The sequence below is a fragment of the Physeter macrocephalus genome, chromosome 13, assembly GCF_002837175.3.
Source record: "Physeter macrocephalus isolate SW-GA chromosome 13, ASM283717v5, whole genome shotgun sequence".
Taxonomy (NCBI): Eukaryota; Metazoa; Chordata; class Mammalia; order Artiodactyla; family Physeteridae; genus Physeter; species Physeter macrocephalus.
In genome coordinates this window covers 13,861,907-13,881,416 of record NC_041226.1, presented here as the reverse complement: position 1 = coordinate 13,881,416, position 19,510 = coordinate 13,861,907, and the positions used below count along the sequence as shown (strand labels likewise).

General features: G+C 37.3%; 1 protein-coding gene across 5 annotated transcripts in view; it reads left to right on the top strand.

The window, feature by feature from the left end:
• The window catches only part of TRPC4 (transient receptor potential cation channel subfamily C member 4), a 122,244-nt gene extending 103,274 nt beyond the window's left edge, over nucleotides 1-18,970 (top strand). The window contains exons 6-11 of one of the 5 annotated variants that reach the window (XM_007117009.2): nucleotides 1,855-2,050; nucleotides 5,484-5,678; nucleotides 16,261-16,302; nucleotides 16,428-16,517; nucleotides 18,000-18,144; nucleotides 18,397-18,722. In XM_007117009.2, coding sequence (XP_007117071.1) covers nucleotides 1,855-2,050; nucleotides 5,484-5,678; nucleotides 16,261-16,302; nucleotides 16,428-16,517; nucleotides 18,000-18,144; nucleotides 18,397-18,722 — 994 coding nt within the window. Of the gene's footprint in view, nucleotides 1-1,854; nucleotides 2,051-5,483; nucleotides 5,694-16,260; nucleotides 16,303-16,427; nucleotides 16,518-17,999 lie in introns of all 5 variants that reach the window. The other 4 variants (XM_007117007.2, XM_007117012.1, XM_007117010.2 and 1 more) reach the window with 4 other exon arrangements.
• Nucleotides 18,971-19,510: the final 540 nt, after the last annotated feature.

Genomic DNA, 19,510 nt, shown 5'->3' with positions numbered 1-19,510 from the left:
GATTCACTTTGTTGTAAAGCAGAAACTAACACACCATTGTAAAGCAATTATACTCCAATAAAGATGTTAAAAAAAAAAAAAAAAGAATATATGGTGAACTCTTCACAAAGTACATCCCTGCCGGCAAGTCAAGGTCTGATTGAGGTTGATCACATTGAAACCTTTATGATAATTTGCCCCATTGAGAGTTGAACAGCCCTAGCAAAATAATTCAGTAAAGAAACCATTACATTTCATATCCTATAATTAAAATGTTATTATACAATTAAAAATATGAAATGGCTTACTTAAAAAAAAGAACAATTAATTTAAGAAAAGAAATCCTGAAACTAAGGCATCCTTATTTAGATTCTCCTTGTCATACTGATCAGAAATTCATGGATTGTTTTAAGTAACAGGAGTCTGGTACAAGAATCCAGCCCTCTGATTCTCTGAGCAAGGGTTGATCTTAGCAAGGGCAGAGCCTAGAGCAAGACCTGGCTTCAAGAAGAGCAGGAGTTGATGTAGAGCTGGACCATGCGATATTTTTCTTCTGAGAACCGATATTAACATGACTTAGCTACTCCACGTGTATTCTCTTCAAGGTTTACTTATTATCTGGCTTATTTATTCTCAATTCTCCGTTTCTTAGTTTGTGCTGTCTCAAACCTTTGGCTTCTCATAATTCCAGTGATCCTAATTCTACATCATAACTCCTGTCATTTCAGTACTTTTCAACAACTACCTCATTTTCTTGATATTTCTAAGATAAACTTTCACAGAGAGGAAATCTGATAGTTTAAGCTCATCTTTTGACATCAGGCCATACCACTGTCCACTGGCCTCATATGAATTTGCTCTCCTTGGGGCACTTGACCACTGAAATCTCACCTCCTTAGTCATCATGCCACGTATAAGATACTTTTTGCTTTTGTTTGCACAACATAATTTAAATACAGTATTTTTTTAACCATTTCTCGAAGAATATAAGAGTTCCATTGTCTTTTTATTACATTAAGGTGTTATAATGGTCCTACTGAAACAATTCTTCATTTGGGTTCAGACACTCTTCATCTTATTCCATTTTTGGAGTAGGTTAAGTAATGAAGAAAATGTTCCCTGAAATATAAAAAATAGCAAATCTTATTATCTGAGCATTCTGAGACATTTTGTCATAATACAGGATTCACTCTGTGCGATTTTAATTGTAAATGTGGAAATCCATAATGATAACATTATTTTTAATCCTTCTATAATCAAAAAGGAAAATCAGGTAAAAGAACTTACATTTTTTAAAGACTAAGCCTGCAGATTTATTATTTATTAACTGTCACTCGGTGCCCTGGGACACCGGTTTGCAAACTTGTTATGAAAAGGACAGGTAGTAAACATTTTAGGCTTTGTGGGCCGTATGTTCTGTGTTGCAACTACTCACTGCTGCCATTGTAACACAAAAGAAACCATAGACAGTGTATAAATGAATTGGCATGGTTGTGTTTCAATAAAACTTTATGTGCATTGAAATATGAATTTATATAATTTTCACATGTCACAAAATATCACTCTTCTTTTGATTTATTTTTTCCAACACTTTGAAAAAGTAAAAACCATTCTTAACTCAATGACTATACAAAAACATGCTGCGGGTCCGATTTGTCATCGCTGGCCAGGAAACTAAATAGTTTTCAAAGCTCTTGAGAAAATTAAGTACACATTTGTGCTAGTATAACGAAACAATTTTCTTTAATTCTTTTTATTAAGTTTATTTTTAAATTAATCAACTATAACCTCATAGTAATCATGTTCTATCATTCTATCTTATTGTATAATGGTTCTATTAATGTAGCTATTAATGTCATTTTATCTTTATTCTAGGTTATTTGAGACACTCCAGTCCCTGTTTTGGTCAATCTTTGGGCTAATCAACTTATATGTGACCAATGTCAAAGCGCAGCATGAATTCACCGAGTTTGTTGGTGCCACCATGTTTGGGACATACAACATCATCTCTCTGGTTGTCCTACTTAACATGTTAATAGCTATGATGAATAATTCTTACCAACTTATTGCTGTAAGTTGAATAACTTCCCCCCTAGAATGTGTCGTTCCTGGCTATACTCCATCCTATTATCATAGGAAATACAATCTATAATTGCTATTGATGAGATGAATCAGAATTATAATATAAATGGTTAATTTGATATTTCTAAGCACTATTACCCTACTTGGCTACATACTATTTTAGTTTTTTCATATTACAGATGATTATACTAAATCTATCCTACCAGGCAGTCATTGGCTATGGCAAACAGTAGGTGAGTTATGGATTATGAATAGGCAACTCATCTCTATGCAGTGCCCTGTGGGTTTTGCATTGTCTCTGACCATCTAATCTACAATCTTGATATAAGCAAACTCATGCTAGCTTGGCAAGATACAAGAGCTAGCCCAGAGAGGAGTCGGAGTGAAAAAGCACAGGATTTTCAGTTTCTTAAAGCCCAGAAAAACGTCAGAGAGGAGTAACCCTGAATGCTGTAGCAGAATATACAATACCATATGTGTTTATTTGAAACTCTAGAATCCAAACAACTTAGCTTATTTATTCATTCATTCAATAAATTCTGATTAAGTGCTTACTCTGTTGCCAGGTACTGTCCTAAGAACTAGAAATATGGCAATGAACAAGAATGGTGAAGTCCTTTATCCCCTTCAACTTGCATACTAGTGATCTGTGTCTGTGGCCATTAGCAATAGTGACAAAGCAAACCCATACTGGAATGAAATATATTTCTTAAGTCTTTCATGTGTATACTTTAGACAAGTAGCTTTTTATAAGAATAATTACAGGCTGCCCATTTACTCCACAAATAACTGCAATTATACTGCATCTTTGAATCTATTGCTAATCCTCTGGGGTGTTATTATTGTTATTTTGAGAAGCAGCACTCCTAATTTTAATTATACTGTCTTTATGGAAGCAAGACACCTGTCACAGATGAAAAACTGCATAAAACATAAAAAGAAATGATTTTTATTTACTGATTCCAAGACTAGAGTATTCCCACTGAATATACTTAGGTCCTAGGAGTTGCGGGTGAATATCTGAATTTGTGGAACTTCACTTAAGCATCTCACAAATCTTAAACTTTTTAGATAGTCCATAAATATATATGTATATCTGTTTCAGAAGTCCTGTGTTCCTCTAGTCAACACATTTGCCAAATGTGGATTCTATTTTCCAGACCACCCTTCCAAAAATATTAGAAAGCCTCTAATTATCAAGCTATATAGAGAGAAATTGTATATACGATTTGGATCCTATAAAACATTAAATGTATCAATTTCATCAAGAAGAGAACATTATTCAGGAACCATGTAATATTTTCTTTTTGCTCCTGTGTGGGGTGTTTTTCTAGGTGACTTGTAGAGATGAGAACGATCTTCAAATTTCTATTCTTGTTTAGCCCAAACTCTAAAGCTACTTGAGAGGAGAGCAGGCACTGAGAACCTGAGACAGGTGTACCCCAACATCCTGCCTGTGATGCCTCCTTGGAGCATGAACATGCCAAGTATTTGATTTTCACCAGTGCCACAATAGCAGAATTTACCCTGAGGTCTTTCTCTTTTTGTCCTGCTACCCTTAATTCAGAGCTCTAGGATAAAGCATGAAAGAAGAAGAAAATGTAACAGTTGAAAGGCAAAAGTGATCATGCAGACCATGTTCAAAGTCTTCTTCTCACTCACTCTTTTGTTCATAGATCAGATATTTATTGTGCACCTAGTATATGCCAGACATATGCTTGATTTTAGGGATACCCAGAATACGAAGTCCCTGCCCTCGAGAAAAAAGGAACATAGAATGGCCAAAAAAATTCAATAAATAATTTCAATATTGAGAAAAGGAATTGGAGAATGTGATAAAAGCACAGAAAAGAGGACTGTAACGTGGGCTGGGGAGAGGAGACAGCTGAGATAGATGAGAGTCGGGGCTGGCTCCTAGGAGAGGAAATACCTAAGCTAAGCTTTAAACATTAACTAAGAGTTAGAAGATGGGTAGCAGAGGTGATTATAGTCATCACCAGCCTGGAACTTTTCACCTTCAGTTTTTCGAACCACTGTAGATGTTGTTATAGACCCTTTCAGAATCCCAAAGGAAGAGTCTGCTTTGTGACAGCAGTAAGAGAACATAGTGGGGTCAGGATAATCCTCAACTTGTGACTCCCTGAGAAAGAGAAACAGCAGAGACTACTCACAGGCCAACACCTCACCTGTGGGGCTGCCTTTTTATTACCTGAGGCCAACGTCACTCAGTCCCATTCTCCATGGCGGACGCGAACAACATCTGCTTTCCTTCGGTAATGAAGAATCTATAAGCTTGTTTAGGAAGGAAGGTAGGGAAGGAAGTAGAAATGGGAGAGGAGAGACAAGGGGAAGACGTAGCTTCTGTACGTCCATCTATCGATCGTTTGCTAAGCAAAAATGAAGACAATGCATTTTCTAGATACAGTGACTTCCGTTGAAAGCACGAGCTGTCCAGTGTCTAGACTAAAATTCGTATTATTCAGAGTAGAATGTATAAACAGCATATGCATTCATCAGCACACAGCAATTTAGGAAGATTAGAATGAAGTATACTCTGATTTCTCCTACTCTAAAACTCAAGGTTTTTTTTTTTTTTATAATATTAATGGGTTAAAATGAACTATTTTGAATTTGTATGTATGCCTAGTTTCTACCACCTCCTACTTCCCAGATTTTCTGCTTAAATAAGATTTGTGGCTAATTTAAGAAGAGACTGGCTGCCCCATATCTAATTGCCACAAATGTTCCTAAGTTTTTCCAGGAGATTAACAAAGCAGAATCATTAATAAATAATTAGGGGGATGCCTCAGGCTTGTGGGCAACCCCTAGCCACACTCTCACCTGGTACAATTTGGCCAAGGTTACGTCAGGGTTCAATGCTGTGTCAGAGACCCTACTGCACATTTGTTAGAGGAACTTCTCTCTGAGTTTATGCCTGTTGCCTAAAGGTGGACAAGGTTTATTCAAATGGAAACATATCAAGTAAGACTTTTACTGGAAACACCAGAAGCATGAGCCATGGGCACCTACCTAGGCAGGGTTTCAAGGCCTTGGGTAAGACCTAAAGCCCTGCTTGTGGCCAGAATCTAATGAAACTGAGCTAATGTAAGCCTACATTGCAGTAAATGAAGATTCATCTTCAAGTCATAACTAATCTCTGCAGTCTCTTTAACATGGATTTATTGTAAATGTCTGTTTCCTGCAAGTGGGAAGGATGAAAAGTGACAAGAGAGCTGTGACTCCTTTCTAGGCTAAGCCACTGTCTGAATTTAGATGACCATCTCTGGGAGTCAGCGTTGTTTTACAGGCAATTTAATTATGTTCCAAGAGCCACTCAAAGTCAGGTTACAGGCTCTCTGTGAGGTTTATCTCACCTTATTAATTAAGAAACCTGTCAGCACTTGTCATGTTTTCCTGTTCAGGACCATGCAGATATAGAATGGAAATTTGCTCGGACAAAGCTTTGGATGAGTTATTTTGAAGAAGGAGGTACCCTGCCCACTCCCTTCAATGTCATCCCAAGCCCCAAGTCTCTCTGGTACCTGATCAAATGGATATGGACACACCTGTGCAAGAAAAAGATGAGAAGAAAGCCAGAAAGTTTTGGAACAATAGGGGTAAGGACCCAGCATGTTGGTATTACTGGTTTTTTTTTTCAAATGTGTGCTTGAGTATGTTTGTATTCCTTATTGAATACATTTGCATTTTATTCTTTTTGTTCTCACTGGGTGCATTCGGTGCACATTTATTGCACAGCTACTGTGTCTAAGAAACTGCCTGCTTAACTATGGTTAACTACGGTTTCACAAACCCATTTCCTCCACTGAGGGCGGTCACTGTTATTTTAATAGGAACCACACTGTACATAGGCCTCTCCAAACCCACCAGTCAAGGCTTGGAGAACTAGTACATTCTCTCTTAGAACCTTAATTTCTAGCTCTATTCAGAATTATAACCTCAGGTTACCTGTGGCATGACTGACTCATTGTCTGTTTCTGTCTCTGGATTGTAAGGGAAAGGATCTGTTTCAGATACCTCACATTCTTAATGCCTAACCTAGGCCCCCGCACAGAGCAGAGAATGCTTGATAAAAATTTCTCAATTCAGTGATTGAACAAATATTATAACTTGAAAATGCTGTGCCATATTCAAGTGCATTGATTTCAGAATATGTGCAATTGTTCAACATTTTGCTTCTAACTCCCAATTATATTAAATGCCAAGAAGTTGTGTTTGTAAAAACTATTAGGACTGTTCAGAGCCATGCCCCTGTTATACTGGAAGATTATACTGCCCTGGGACATTTCTTTCATGTTGGAAAGCAAGAGTTCAAGCAACTCCAACAGAAAAGGCGTGGATTTAAGGCTTTGTTCCAGCCAAACCACTGACATGTCATTCTTCATTTCTTTCTCACTCAATTTCCTAATTTTCAAAGTTCTCATGTTTTAGAAATTAATACCCTAACATTTATTAGTCACTCGGACCTTCCCAGAGAAATTGCTTTGGAAGTATTCTAATATGCCTTTATATTAGAATCAAGTAATATCAGTTATTTAATTAAAAATTAATTCATTTTTAATTTTATTTAACTTAGTTTATGACTGCTAGTTATGCCCTTAGTGAGTCTTCTTTTTCGTTAATTTCATTGCCCACCAGGCATTGTTATCAGCATCAGATGGGGCTTTCTCTCCTGAAAGTGGCATTGATTGTCCTGTCATCTCTAACAATTCTAATTCTAAAGAGAAATTGACTGACAAGGGAGTATAGCAAACAGTGGGTGGTGAGGAGAGGCAGTTATATTCTTTCCTAGAAACCGTCACTCCGTGAACTTGGAAACTGGGTGTCTATCTGATCTTAGAAATGGAAGTCAGATTATGGTGAAGCCTTACCTTGCAATCCTCATACTAATTTATAGAGTTTATCACTGACCTTACAGCAAAATTATTGTACTCCAAGTGTCTTATTTTCCTCTTAAAAAATAAGTTCAATTCATTAAAAAAAATGTTCATAAAACAAATACAGTGGGGCTTCCTTGGTGGCGCAGTGGTTGAGAGTCCGCCTGCCGATGCAGGGGACGCGGGTTCGTACCCTGGTCCGGGAAGATCCCACACGCCGCGGAGCGGCTGGGCCCGTGAGTCATGGCCGCTGAGCCTGCGCGTCGGGTTGGGTTTAATAAGCAATTACTGTACATTTTCCACATGCCAGGAGCTGAGCTAGGAATTAGAGGTGGGAGGAGATATACGAAGGCATGGTTTCCATCCTTGAGGGTATTGTTTTTAACGTGGGGGACACAGATATGAGAACATCTTACTGTAATACATGTTACATGACATATTTAACATCACCGTATAGTTATATGCAAAAGGCCATGAGAGCAGTGTGAGAATTAATTCATGTTTTCCTTGAGATAAACGGAAAAAGATTTCAGAACTCTGAAATCTGCTGAACTCTGGCTTACTCCCTTCTATATCACAATATACTTGTCCTTTTTCTCATCTTATTCTTAAATTCATAAGAAATTTATTTTATCAATCCTTGAAGAGATATTACTTATTAGTACTATCTTATTATGCTTTCTCTCGTAGGAGTATTTCAATTGAAAAAGAGTTTCTGGGCCCCCAAATAAAAGCCACACGCAAAAGAAATTTGTCTATAATATTTTAATTTTAGGCAATAGCAGAAGGGATCTTGGGTTTTAAGATGCCATGGAGCTTGTAAAAAAAAAAATATAGGGCCCTGCTCTAATATTTTAAGAGCGCCATCTGTGCTGCCACCAAAATAATGGAGGACCACTCTAAGAATTTGACTTCCAACTCTCTCTCCCGTCCCCCAGAATCCTCCCACTGTTGACATATTTTTAGGAGTATATTACCATCATTTCTTAGATGCAAAGAGGAGTTTAACATTGACTTGGGCTTTCCTATGAAAACAGTGATTCAAAGGGTAAATGGTGTAAGTTAAAGAGCTTTCTTTTCTATACATTCCTGGTCAGAAAAACAAGTTTCTTTTTAATGTCTCTGTCTCTAAATTTGAATATTTTGATCCAAGCTGGTGCACAGAAAGATAATTCACAATTAACTGTGACCTCAAATCACTCCTTCTTCCCTAGCCATATAAATTTTACTAACCTTTGGTAATGGATATTTTTATGCTTTGGGAATTTATGACAAACTAAATCAATATTGTGAGTCACCTCTCTCTTCTCCATTCTCTTCCTACTCTCAATCCTGCCTCTTCTCTGCCAAGTGGAGGCTTGGGTAAAGCACCAACCTAATCAAACTCAGTGCTATACATTTACCTTTTACCTAGACTGCTTTTCCAGAATGAGAAGGACATATTGTGGTATGCATACTCTTAGTTGAGTTTTATACATTTAGGTTTTAGATGGAAATAAATAATATGCATTATTTGCAAAGAAAAATGTAAGATAAATAAAAAGTAAATTAAGAAGAAGTTTGTAATATTCATGGAGGAGTTAAATGAGAAAATAATTCCAAAAGTGAGTGCTGTGAGTTCATTTCAATTTGGTTAATCCACCTGATAGTTCATCGTGTAGACAGATGAAGACAAGGAGATAGACACACATCCATTAACTGAAAGGTGACTTTGACGTACCACTGGCAGTCACTTTGTATAACGAAGGCATGGCTTAGAAGACCCCATGACACTTCCAAGGGACCTTAGAAATCATTTAGCTCAACTATTTCCTTCAAAAAAGAGCTTGTGCAGTGTTTTAGGTGACAGAGCTGGGGAAAAACTCGGGTCTTTTGTTTCCCCATCCCATGTGCGTTTCATTGCCCTCTCTTGTTTCCCTGAAAACTCTGATGACCTTGCAACAATACCCTCCATGTGTGTGTCCACCTTTTGATTTTTCTCAGCAGCTTTTGCAGAACCCACCACTGTTTTCCGCTGCCTCTTAGATTCCTGTATCCCAAAGCCCTTGTTTAACGGGCTGGCCTACCTTCTGCTCTCATTCCAACTTGCTCCACATTTGTGAAGAAGAAAATTAAAGCTGACCTGGAGGTAGAGTTTATACATTCTTGGAGGCATTTTCTCTGAACCTTCGCACTTGTGCTTCACATACTCTTGTCCCCAGCAGCTGCCTGAATGTTACCCTGTTGGTCCCTCCCTGCAAGCCTGAAGCCAGTGCTCTCAGGGTTACTGATTGGCCACAGTCTGGGAGCCCAACATTGGTGATCTTATCTTGCGATTTATGGGTAATAACTGATACAACTAGCTCTGAAAACTCATTAACTTTTTTTTTTTTAAACTTTGGACTTCCTTTTATGGGTGACTGGGAATTCCAGGTAAATTAAGTTTTCCTTTGGAATGCTTTATGGGAGAAAGCAGAAATGAAGCAGAAATGCTTTATTGAACAACACTTTTATTGTGGGAGCAAGCCCATGATGGAGAGATGTCTTGTTTCTGCGAAATCATGAGAATCCCACCAAAGAGGCAGCATGTTGAAAGTACAATCATAAAATAAGCAACATTTTATAGCCTTCTGGTTTTTTATATTACTTATAGAATTTAAACACATTTTATCAGCAAATACCCTTCTCAGTATTAAAACAGTGGTTCTCAAACTTTAGTGTGTCTTAGAACCATCAGGCATTTCCATCTTAACAAGCACTTCCAGCCTGTGACTTTCATTAGAAATTCCTGTTAAAAAAAGCATTGGTGTCTAGCTCAGCTTTTTAAACTAAAAGCCAATGTTTGTACTTGTTGTCCAAGAGGTCTAGATAATTTAAAGTAAAAAGATGTTAATGCAATAAGATCCTTCCAGTGTTTAATTAATATGAATCATTTTTAATGCCATAGACCAGGTCTCCAAATAGAATGCTAAAGTTTAATGGGCAATACACTGAACCAAAAAACTACCAGGTCTTTTAACAAAATCATAAAAAATGGTTTTAACCTCTAGCTTTATGTTTTCCACTTTCTCGTTTTCTCTGGAGCACATAGTGAGGGGAACACGAAACACCATCTCTGTTAGGGCCCCTTAGCATCACTCAACTCTGGGGTCACAGAGGGGATACTCATGCCTGACCAGCTGCCACAGAAATACATTCAGTTAAGTCACTGCAAGAGACTTAGGAGCAGCGAATGGATTAACATCACCTATCATTACTAAAGAAAAAATGCTAATAGTACTTGCCTTTCAGACTTCATGTTTTATAATTATCAAAATGTGTCATCCCTTAATCTTCATGACTTTTCATAGGCCTACCGACAAATCTTACAGATATGACTGTTTTCATCCATGGGTACCTCTCAATCCCTAATTTATTACTGTAAGATTTGCTGATGGGACCTTTCAATTAAATTTTCTTTCCTAAGTGGGAATCTAGAGGAACAAATTTCTTCTTGGTATTTCAAGAGTGAGATCCTGAATACTTGCTTGGACAAGGCAAACTTCAGCTTTTTATATCATTTATTTTTATATGCTTGGAAAGTATGTTTGTAGAGAACAATATGTATAGATTCATCTATAAATGAGCCAAACTACAATCTTTACAGAGGGATCACGTCCTGAAATGGCCCCTGGCCTTTTTACTTGTTTTTTTTTAAAAGAAGAGCACAGCAAGCTGCCCCCTTTCAGGGATTCACTGAGCAAAGCAGAGAATAAAAGGCATAATTCATGGGCTTAAAATCAGTGATAGACCAAAACCGGAGTGGAAACGAGAGAAAACGTCACTGACAATTGACTGCAGGGAACCAGCTACGTGGCGTGAGCCTGACGTTCCACATATTGGACCGGGGAAAATGAGAGATAAAGAGTGACAAAATGTCACCATGGAGTCCCCAGAGCCCTTTCTTTCAAAGCTGCAAAACCCTTCCTGCTCTAAAGCAACCTGACACTTCTATTGAAATGAGAAGTTACCTCTGGTCAGCAAGGCTTCTCACTAGCTGGTTGTTTCCTTTATGTTTAGTTCTGTGATCCAAATACTGCCATTGTCTTGTCCTAACAAATCAGGAGGAACCTGCAAACAGAGAGATCTGCTAATGTGGTGGGCAGGTGTGCCCTGGGCACCTGTTCAAAGCCACCCTGCCAAAGAACCATGCCAGACTTCCGATATAATTCGTGGAGAAAACTGCCATCTTAAAGTACGTGTCTTCCTCCAAAATATTTTTCCTAGACATCAAGTTAGGGAAGGAAGGTCCCTGATCAGTCATGTGGCCCATTTTTCTTAAACATAACAGAAAATCAACCCAAGTTATTTTAGAAAAAGCTGCCAAATGCAACTCCACAAATTTCTCAGTAACGCTGTAAACATGAACTCATTCACAGAAAATTCTTTATTCCTAACCCAGGTCTACCATGCTATAATGCTACCTCGTTCATTATTTTTTTAGTAAAAATAGAGAATCCCTAGTCATTGCAGAGCACTTATCAGTCAAAGTTTAACCTTTGAGTGGCTTGAAAAAATTAAATACCTCTTACCCACTTAGGTATTTTTTAATGAAGTGTCCTTCACTGTATTACTTTTATAAACACACATTGGTCCATTCTGTTCCTAGTCACTTCCAGTGAGAGTTATAAGATGTAAGGCTTTCCCTTATGAGAGTAAATCCTTTTGAAGTGCAGCTGATCTTTACCCAACAAAGAGGTTGCAAACGTACGAGGTATTGTTGGTGGCAGCTCTATTATAAATATTTAACGATGTCACCGGTTGCCAAAAATGATCATTATGTTTATGGCAAAGAGTGTATATATTATGGATTGAATTGTGTCTCCCCCATAAAGATACTTTGAACTCAAAATCCGCAGCACCTCAGAATATGACCTTATTTGGAAACAGGGTCTTTGCAGATGTGATTTGTTAAGATGAGCTCCTATGGGAGGAGAGACCTCATAAGAACATGGACATTTGAAGACCTGGAAACACAGGAAGCATGTCATGTGGTGATGGAGTAGATATTGGAATTTTTTGTGCAGGCATAAGCCAAGGAGCACCAGAGATTAACAGATACCACTAGAAGCTAGGAAGAGGAAAGGCAGGATGAGTCTCGGAGGGAACATGGAACTGCCAACATCTTGATTCGAGACGTCTGCCTCCAGAAGTGTGAGATAATAAATTTCTGTTGTTTTAAGCCACCCACTTAGTGGTACTTTGCATGGTAGCCCTAGGAAAGTAGTACAACATATGCCATGCATTTTGTGGTTAATTTTTATTTAAATAAATGAGGATCCAGTCTGGAAAGGATGCTGACCCACCAACTAAGATGTGTTGGGAGAAAAAGGCAAAGTCATAGGATGCAGAGCAGATGTTCTTATATGTCTCTTAGTGTCTACTTGATCGAAAAAGCAAGGAGTAAAGAGTAAATTCTAGCCTGGGATTCTAGAACTGGCACTGCCTTTAGAACACTGTAGTATTTTCGTTATTCACTCAACTGTGTGGACCTTGGTTTCCTTGCTTATAAATGAGGCAATGAGACTGGACCAGCTCTTCGGTTCTAATAAGTAACATGTCTGTTCTTAATGCCTACTTGTCAGTCGTCATGTATTGAAATTTGAAACCTGATCTTGTGTTCCTTGACCTTTGGTAGATTCTGAGAATTTAGATAATTAAATTAATTTTAGTATTAGCCTGAGAAAGCTAATTTAAAAAGAAAGGAATATTTTATGCATTCCTAATAGATATATTCACAGTTTATTGACGTTTTTATTGTTCATGATAGTTTCCCTTGAGCAATGCCAAGAAATGTGGATTTGTGATTGTATCCACTCTTGTACCTATGCATAGAATCCTCAAGTCTTTTTCTGTAGTCCCAACCTTCCCCCCAAATATAAAGTAGACAGTGGCATCTCCACCTTAATGTCCTTTGTCAGCATATCCCAAATTGAATTCTTTATTATTTTTCTAATAGCACCAACATCTCAGCAGCCAGGCTAGAAATCTCAGTCATCATGCTTCCACCCCAGCCCCAGGCCTCCAGCTCTGTTTCCCCTCAACATTCCCTGTCCCCCTGGGACTCTTACTGTCCGCTCCTTTCCATTCAGAACCCACAGAATGTACAACACAAAGAGTGAACATAATGTAACTATGGACTTTGAGTGATAGTGAGGTGCCATTGTAGGTTCATCAATTGTAACAAATGCACCACTCTGGCTGGGGATGTCGATAGTGGGGGAGGCTAAGGGTGTGTGGCGACAGGGGTTTAAGGGAAATCTCTGTACCATCCCCTACAATTTGCTGTGAATCTTGCATTGCTCTAAAAAATAATAAATTCTTAATAAAACAAAAATAACTGCCTACAGAATTTGTGTTACATCTATCCATATTTACCAGGACCATCCCTTCACCCTATCACTTAAATATGAATTTCTAATTTCCAAATCTCTATTGCCTAGGCTGAAGCGTCCAACTCTCTAGCTAAAGAAAATGTTCTTCTCAAGCATGAAATGCCATGCAAATCACACAAAGAAAGATAATTACCCCTAAGTACATTCTTTTACTTTTCCAGAGGCAATCCCAATATGTGTTAAACTATCCACGGGTTTTGTGATTCAAGAATATTTTTTTAAAACATATTTTTAGGTATGTTAAATCATAATATTAATCACAAAGGGAAAATAATGGAGAAAGGACAGGAACTAACATTCGTTAGTAATAGAAGCCTTAAATCTTTTATCTCATTTAATCTTCAAAATCATTCAGTGAGTTTATCTTTACCTTGCAAAATAAAAAATGTGGAAGGGAGAGGGTCTCAGAGATAAATTCCTCATTCAGGCTTAGTCACCTTCAGTCCCAGGTGCTCTTAACATCACACCACATTACCTCCCTGAAAGTAAGAAAATAGACACAGGTAGCCCTGACAGTAATGGTCAATAAGCACTGGTGAATTCATTGCATTCAGTTTTGCTTTCAGTACTCAGAAGATGGTTAACTGCATCCATTCTTATTTTCTTCCTAGGATAGCAAAGTTCGGTTGGCTGATATAATCTCACAAGACTAAAAACTGTTTTGTAGTATGACCATCTAGTTGTGGAAACAAATTGGCTGTCAAAAACAATGAACTATATTAACTTAGCCTTAAACCTGGGCTATGGATATTGAATAAATTTTTACTGTTATCATAGTAAACTTTTTCTATGTTCTTTCCTTCTGCCAGACTATTTTGCTTAAAAAAATCTTTTTCCTAGAAAAATAAACCTGGAATTAGTTTTTAAAGTGTGATCTTTGATCTTTTTATATTTGCATTACAATTTTAAAATTCATGTATGAGTAAGGTTCTACTGAAGGGAAGACAGTTTGTGCTCATTTTAATACTAAAATGCATCATGATAATTTTCACTTATTACTCATAATTTTCTGATTTTGTCATCCCTAGTTTTAGTTTTGCATTAAGGAAATTTAAAGTTAACTCATGATTTCAAACTGCTCTCTGCTGACTAGTTTTTATTGGCTTTTTACAGACTAAACTAGTGAAATGCTATAGAACCCCAAGATAATAAAAATTGAGTCGACTAAATTCTATAGTAAATTCAGAGCTTCTATTTACTTAAACCATGGAACACGATCTCCTGTACAATACTTACACTGAGAGTGCTAAAGAAGTTAGCGTACAGATTGCTTTTGTATTTGTGTTCACTTAAAAAAAAGTGAAGGAGACCTGGAAGGCTTGTTTCCTTCCAGAAGTGCTTTTGTCTCGGGTTTCAGCTGATCTGTGTCTCAGCAGGAGTCACATACCTCCATCTTGTGGCCCAGTCATAAAATTCCCATGCTCTATTTCTTTCAAGATGTTCTAGTTTTGTATGAAGTTTCAAATTTCCCAGTCTTTTAATTAATACCATAATCATTTGAAAATTTGTTTCTTAAGATTCATGTAATATTGAATGGTATTCCAATCATTAGTGGCCTTTAGAAAGTTAAGCACGGTCTCATCTGTTTCTAAAAGTCACTAATAGTCATGAAACACAAATCCATTCTCATGGCCAGTGAAAATGCCAATTTCCCCTATTGCCCTAAAGAGAAAAAAAGAGGTTCTTTTGAATTGTTTGAATTTTTGTCTAATATCATTTCACAGTGATGTATTCACAGCTCTTTTCAAAATTCCATTTTAACAGCCTATGATTATTTAGTAAGGAACAAGATCAAAAGACTTAATTAAACCCAAGATATGTTATCTCTTTTGCTTTCTCACAGTTTACCAAAGTCATTCCCTTGTAACAGAAGTATTTTTATTTTACATTACTTTGGCTAGTTTTCTTCCTTAAGAATCAATACTGATATTTATTTGACATGCATAAAATTGGGATTATGATAGCTGTTTTTCTAGTAACTTTAGAATACTAGTGAAATCTGCAAATATATAATTTGTTATAGATTTAATTTATTAAATATTTAATTTTTAAAATAATAAAGATATTAAATATTTATGTTTTTAATATAAATATTTAATTTATATAATTTATTATTTAACTCAATTTATAATGGACACTTTTTAGTCCTTAAACATCTTTCTCCATTTTACACTCCATAATCATTGCTCTGTGCTAACACCAGCTCTGCTCCCGAACCATTATGATCTCTTCAAAATAATAGCTCAGAGTCACATTTATTTATTTTTTAATCTAATGAGCCCTATCTTTGAACAGAACCTTTTATTTTATTTTGTTAAATTCAACCATCTAATTAAAACAGCAGTCTCCTCTTAATGTACATCTGCTTGAAATTAAGTGTTGGGGAGTTCACTGTCTAACAGTGTTTCTGATTACATGTTTTATTTCATGGTTAAATTCTTAATGTTGCTATGTTGATATTGATGAAGATCTTCATATTGTTATAATGCTAGATTTTTATCCATCAAATTTTTATTTGACATTTATTTTGTATTTGATATGTCCCATCTGTGTCTCTTAGGATCATTTAAAATGATTTGGGATACATACTAAGTATGATTACTTAATTCTTCATCACTTATATTAAAAGAACAATCTTGCCATCATCATTAACTTATTCTATATATTAAATGCCATAGGAATTATAACCTTGCCCTTCGTTGTTTTGGTTCATTTATTCTTTTGATTCATATGAAGCACTCTCTCTAGCTATTTATTGTCTGTTGTCCAGTAAAATTCCCACTTTGCAGAAATGAGAGAAATAATATTCTTGCTTAAAAGAACCAGGCATTACTTTACAGAATGGTACAATATCACTATAACCAAAAAGTAAATGTCCCTTCCCTTTTCAGAGGCGAGCTGCTGATAATTTAAGAAGACATCACCAATATCAAGTAAGTTATTCTTATATCTTGACACTTACATTAAAATAAAGCACAATCTTCTCTTTGGAACCGACTCAAGAGAGAAATCACATTAATGCACTGAATATCAATTCTCTTGTGTTCAAATGCCTCAGGAAGTTATGAGAAACCTGGTAAAGCGATACGTGGCTGCAATGATTAGAGACGCCAAAACTGAAGAAGGTCTGACTGAGGAGAACTTTAAGGTAACCACTTTCATCTTTGTCGCCAAAAGGCAGATTCCGCAGAGCGTGGAACCAGGTGCAGCACGTTTAACACCAGAGCTGGAAACTGGGCCACGTGTTCTGAGCAAGCCTGTCTTCTGATTTTAAAATTCAAGCCCTATTGATTTATATATTTTTTTAAAAAGGGTAAAATTTCTTTTCAAAGTACATTGCTTTCAAACAGACTTAATCTGAAAGACTGAGGGGACTTACTTGGAGGCAGAGAAAAATCTAGTGCCTGTGGCATTCTGATTGCTGATCTCAGCCACACTCTACTGAGTGAGCTTTACTTTTGGAAATGTCGGTCTGATTTCTAAGCCTGAAACACTTAGTAACCAGCGTTCTGAAAACAACGACAACAAAAACCTTCTTTGTGTTCGGCACGGCTTTGGTAAAAGAAAATTTAAGGTTTGAGCTTAACTGTAGCTTATAAATGTAGTTTTTCTCCCTGAGTTTTTTTGTTTTTTTTTTTTCAATTCTATCACAGAAGAAAGGTAGACTACATGAAGTATATATTTGCTCATATCATGTGTATTAAATGCCTTTGTTAGCCTGCATGAGTTGCTAGAGATTTTGGAAGACTGACTAAAGCCAATAAGATCTCATAGGCAAAAACAAACCAATAAAAAACCCTACAAGAGACCTTTGACAAAGAAAAACAGCAGGCTTAACAGAGAATAAATATAAGCAGCCAGTTAGGTAAGAAGAGACATAAATTGCAAAACTTAAAGCACAGATTGAAAGTTGGCTAGGATCCAAAATGTTCTTTGCTGCCACACCTCTGAATTTTGGAGTTAAACGATTCCTGATGCTTTGGGAGATGGACTGGAGGCAGGAGGCCACCACAAGGCCACCAGCATATTAGGACTGAGAATTCAGCTGCCCCAAAAGATAAATGGCTGAATCTAGGAAGTGCTGTGTGTTCTGAATCAATTCCCAGGATTTAGTGGCTGATGTTTTATGCCCAGAGGTTGGGATAAAATCAACTCCAAGGTAATAAACAATTGAAACTAACTGCCAACTCTTGGAAGGGTAGACTCCACTTTAATTATTCTGTTTTAGATATCCCCTTGGACAGCAAAATGTCCCTGAGAGAATGTAAGATGACTTGAAAGCAGATGAATATTTTGGAGAGAAAGAATTTGAAACTGTAGTTCCAAAGAAAACCAACATACTCCACTACAGAGTGGTGGGAAAGAAAACTCTTCCTGTTTCTTTTTACATCAACCGTAGGAAGTCTCCTGTTACTACAGAACTCCGATAGGGAAGTTAGGAGATAACAAATAGATACAAGTGCCCCTGAGAGAAATGACAATTCTAAACAGAACCACAGCTGAGTGGACGCCTAGCTCTCAAAAATGAATGAAGACATGTCAGATCCATATATGAAACGAGCAGATGATGATTCCTAACGTTTATTTGTTTAGGTCACAGACTAATTTCATCGTTTTCCATTTCACTTAGGAACTGAAGCAAGACATTTCTAGCTTCCGCTTTGAAGTCCTGGGGTTACTAAGAGGAAGCAAACTCTCTACGGTCCAATCTGCTCAGGGCACGAAGGATTCTTCTAACTCCGCAGACTCGGATGAAAAGAGTGATAACGAAGGTAGTAGCAAGGACAAGAAAAAGAACTTCAGCCTCTTCGACTTAACCACCCTGATTCACCCACGATCAGCAGCGATCGCTTCCGAAAGACACACCATCAGCAACGGCTCCGCCCTGGTGGTGCAGGAGCCACCGAGGGAGAAGCAGAGAAAAGTGAATTTTGTGACCGATATCAAAAACTTCGGGTTATTTCATAGACGATCAAAACAACACGCTGCCGAGCAAAATGCAAACCAAATCTTCTCCGTTTCGGAAGAGGTGGCTCGTCAACAAGTTGAAGCACCACTAGAGACAAACATCCAACTGGAATCTCGAGGGTTAGCTTCCCGGGGTGACTTGAACATCCCAGGTCTCAGCGAACAGTGTATATTAGTAGATCATCGAGAAAGAAATACGGATTCCCTGGGTTTACAGGTGGGCAAGAGAGTGTGTTCGTTCAAGTCAGAGAAGGTGGTGGTGGAGGACACGGTTCCAATCATACCAAAGGAGAAACATGCAAAGGAAGAGGACTGCAGTGTAGACTACGATGCAAACCTCACAGACATGGTCACCCACGAAGATTACGTGACCACAAGATTGTGATACTTGACGGAGGAAGCATTTCTCATCCATAACGCACATTTTCCATAGTGCACTGGGTGGGGGATGTTTAAAGGTGGATGAGCCAATGCTAACGTACACTTTATAGCATTTATCAACTGGGGCGTATTGACATGTCATGCTTAAATAAGGCAAAGGCTATCAAACACCCTTGTTTTGTAGCCCGCTTTTGCTTTCACAATTTGTTTTACAATTTGTTGTTGTTGCTGTTAATAAATAAATGCACCTTGTATTCTTGTACTGTTGCAATAACTTACAGGAAATTTTTAGCTCTCTTTTTCAATTAAAACAAATGTGACTCAATATATGTGCTAGTTGACTCCTATAATAGATATTTTTATATGCAAAAAACAATGTAGCTGAAATATTAGAGCTTTTCACAACTTTTTAGGGTCTCTAGAGATGGTTACTCAGCAAGGACTTTTCACTCAGCCCTATAATTTGGCTTTAAAACACAAATATTATCCAACTTTTTTAAGAACATGTAAAACATTATCATACACAGTTTAAGCAAACAAGCCTCCTTCTCATAGAGTCAAGCTCAGACTTTTAAAATGAAAGTCAGGTATAATTTCTAGAGTTTTAGGTTGCCCAGTTTTTCCTTTCAGTAAGTAAAGGAAATGTTCGTCTTAATAAATGTTGATGACTGATGATTTTTTAAAAATTAATTAATTTATTTTTATTTTTTTGGCTGTGTTGGGTCTTCGTTTCTGTGCGAGGGCTTTCTCTAGTTGCGGCAAGCGGGGACCACTCTTCATTGCGGTGCGCGG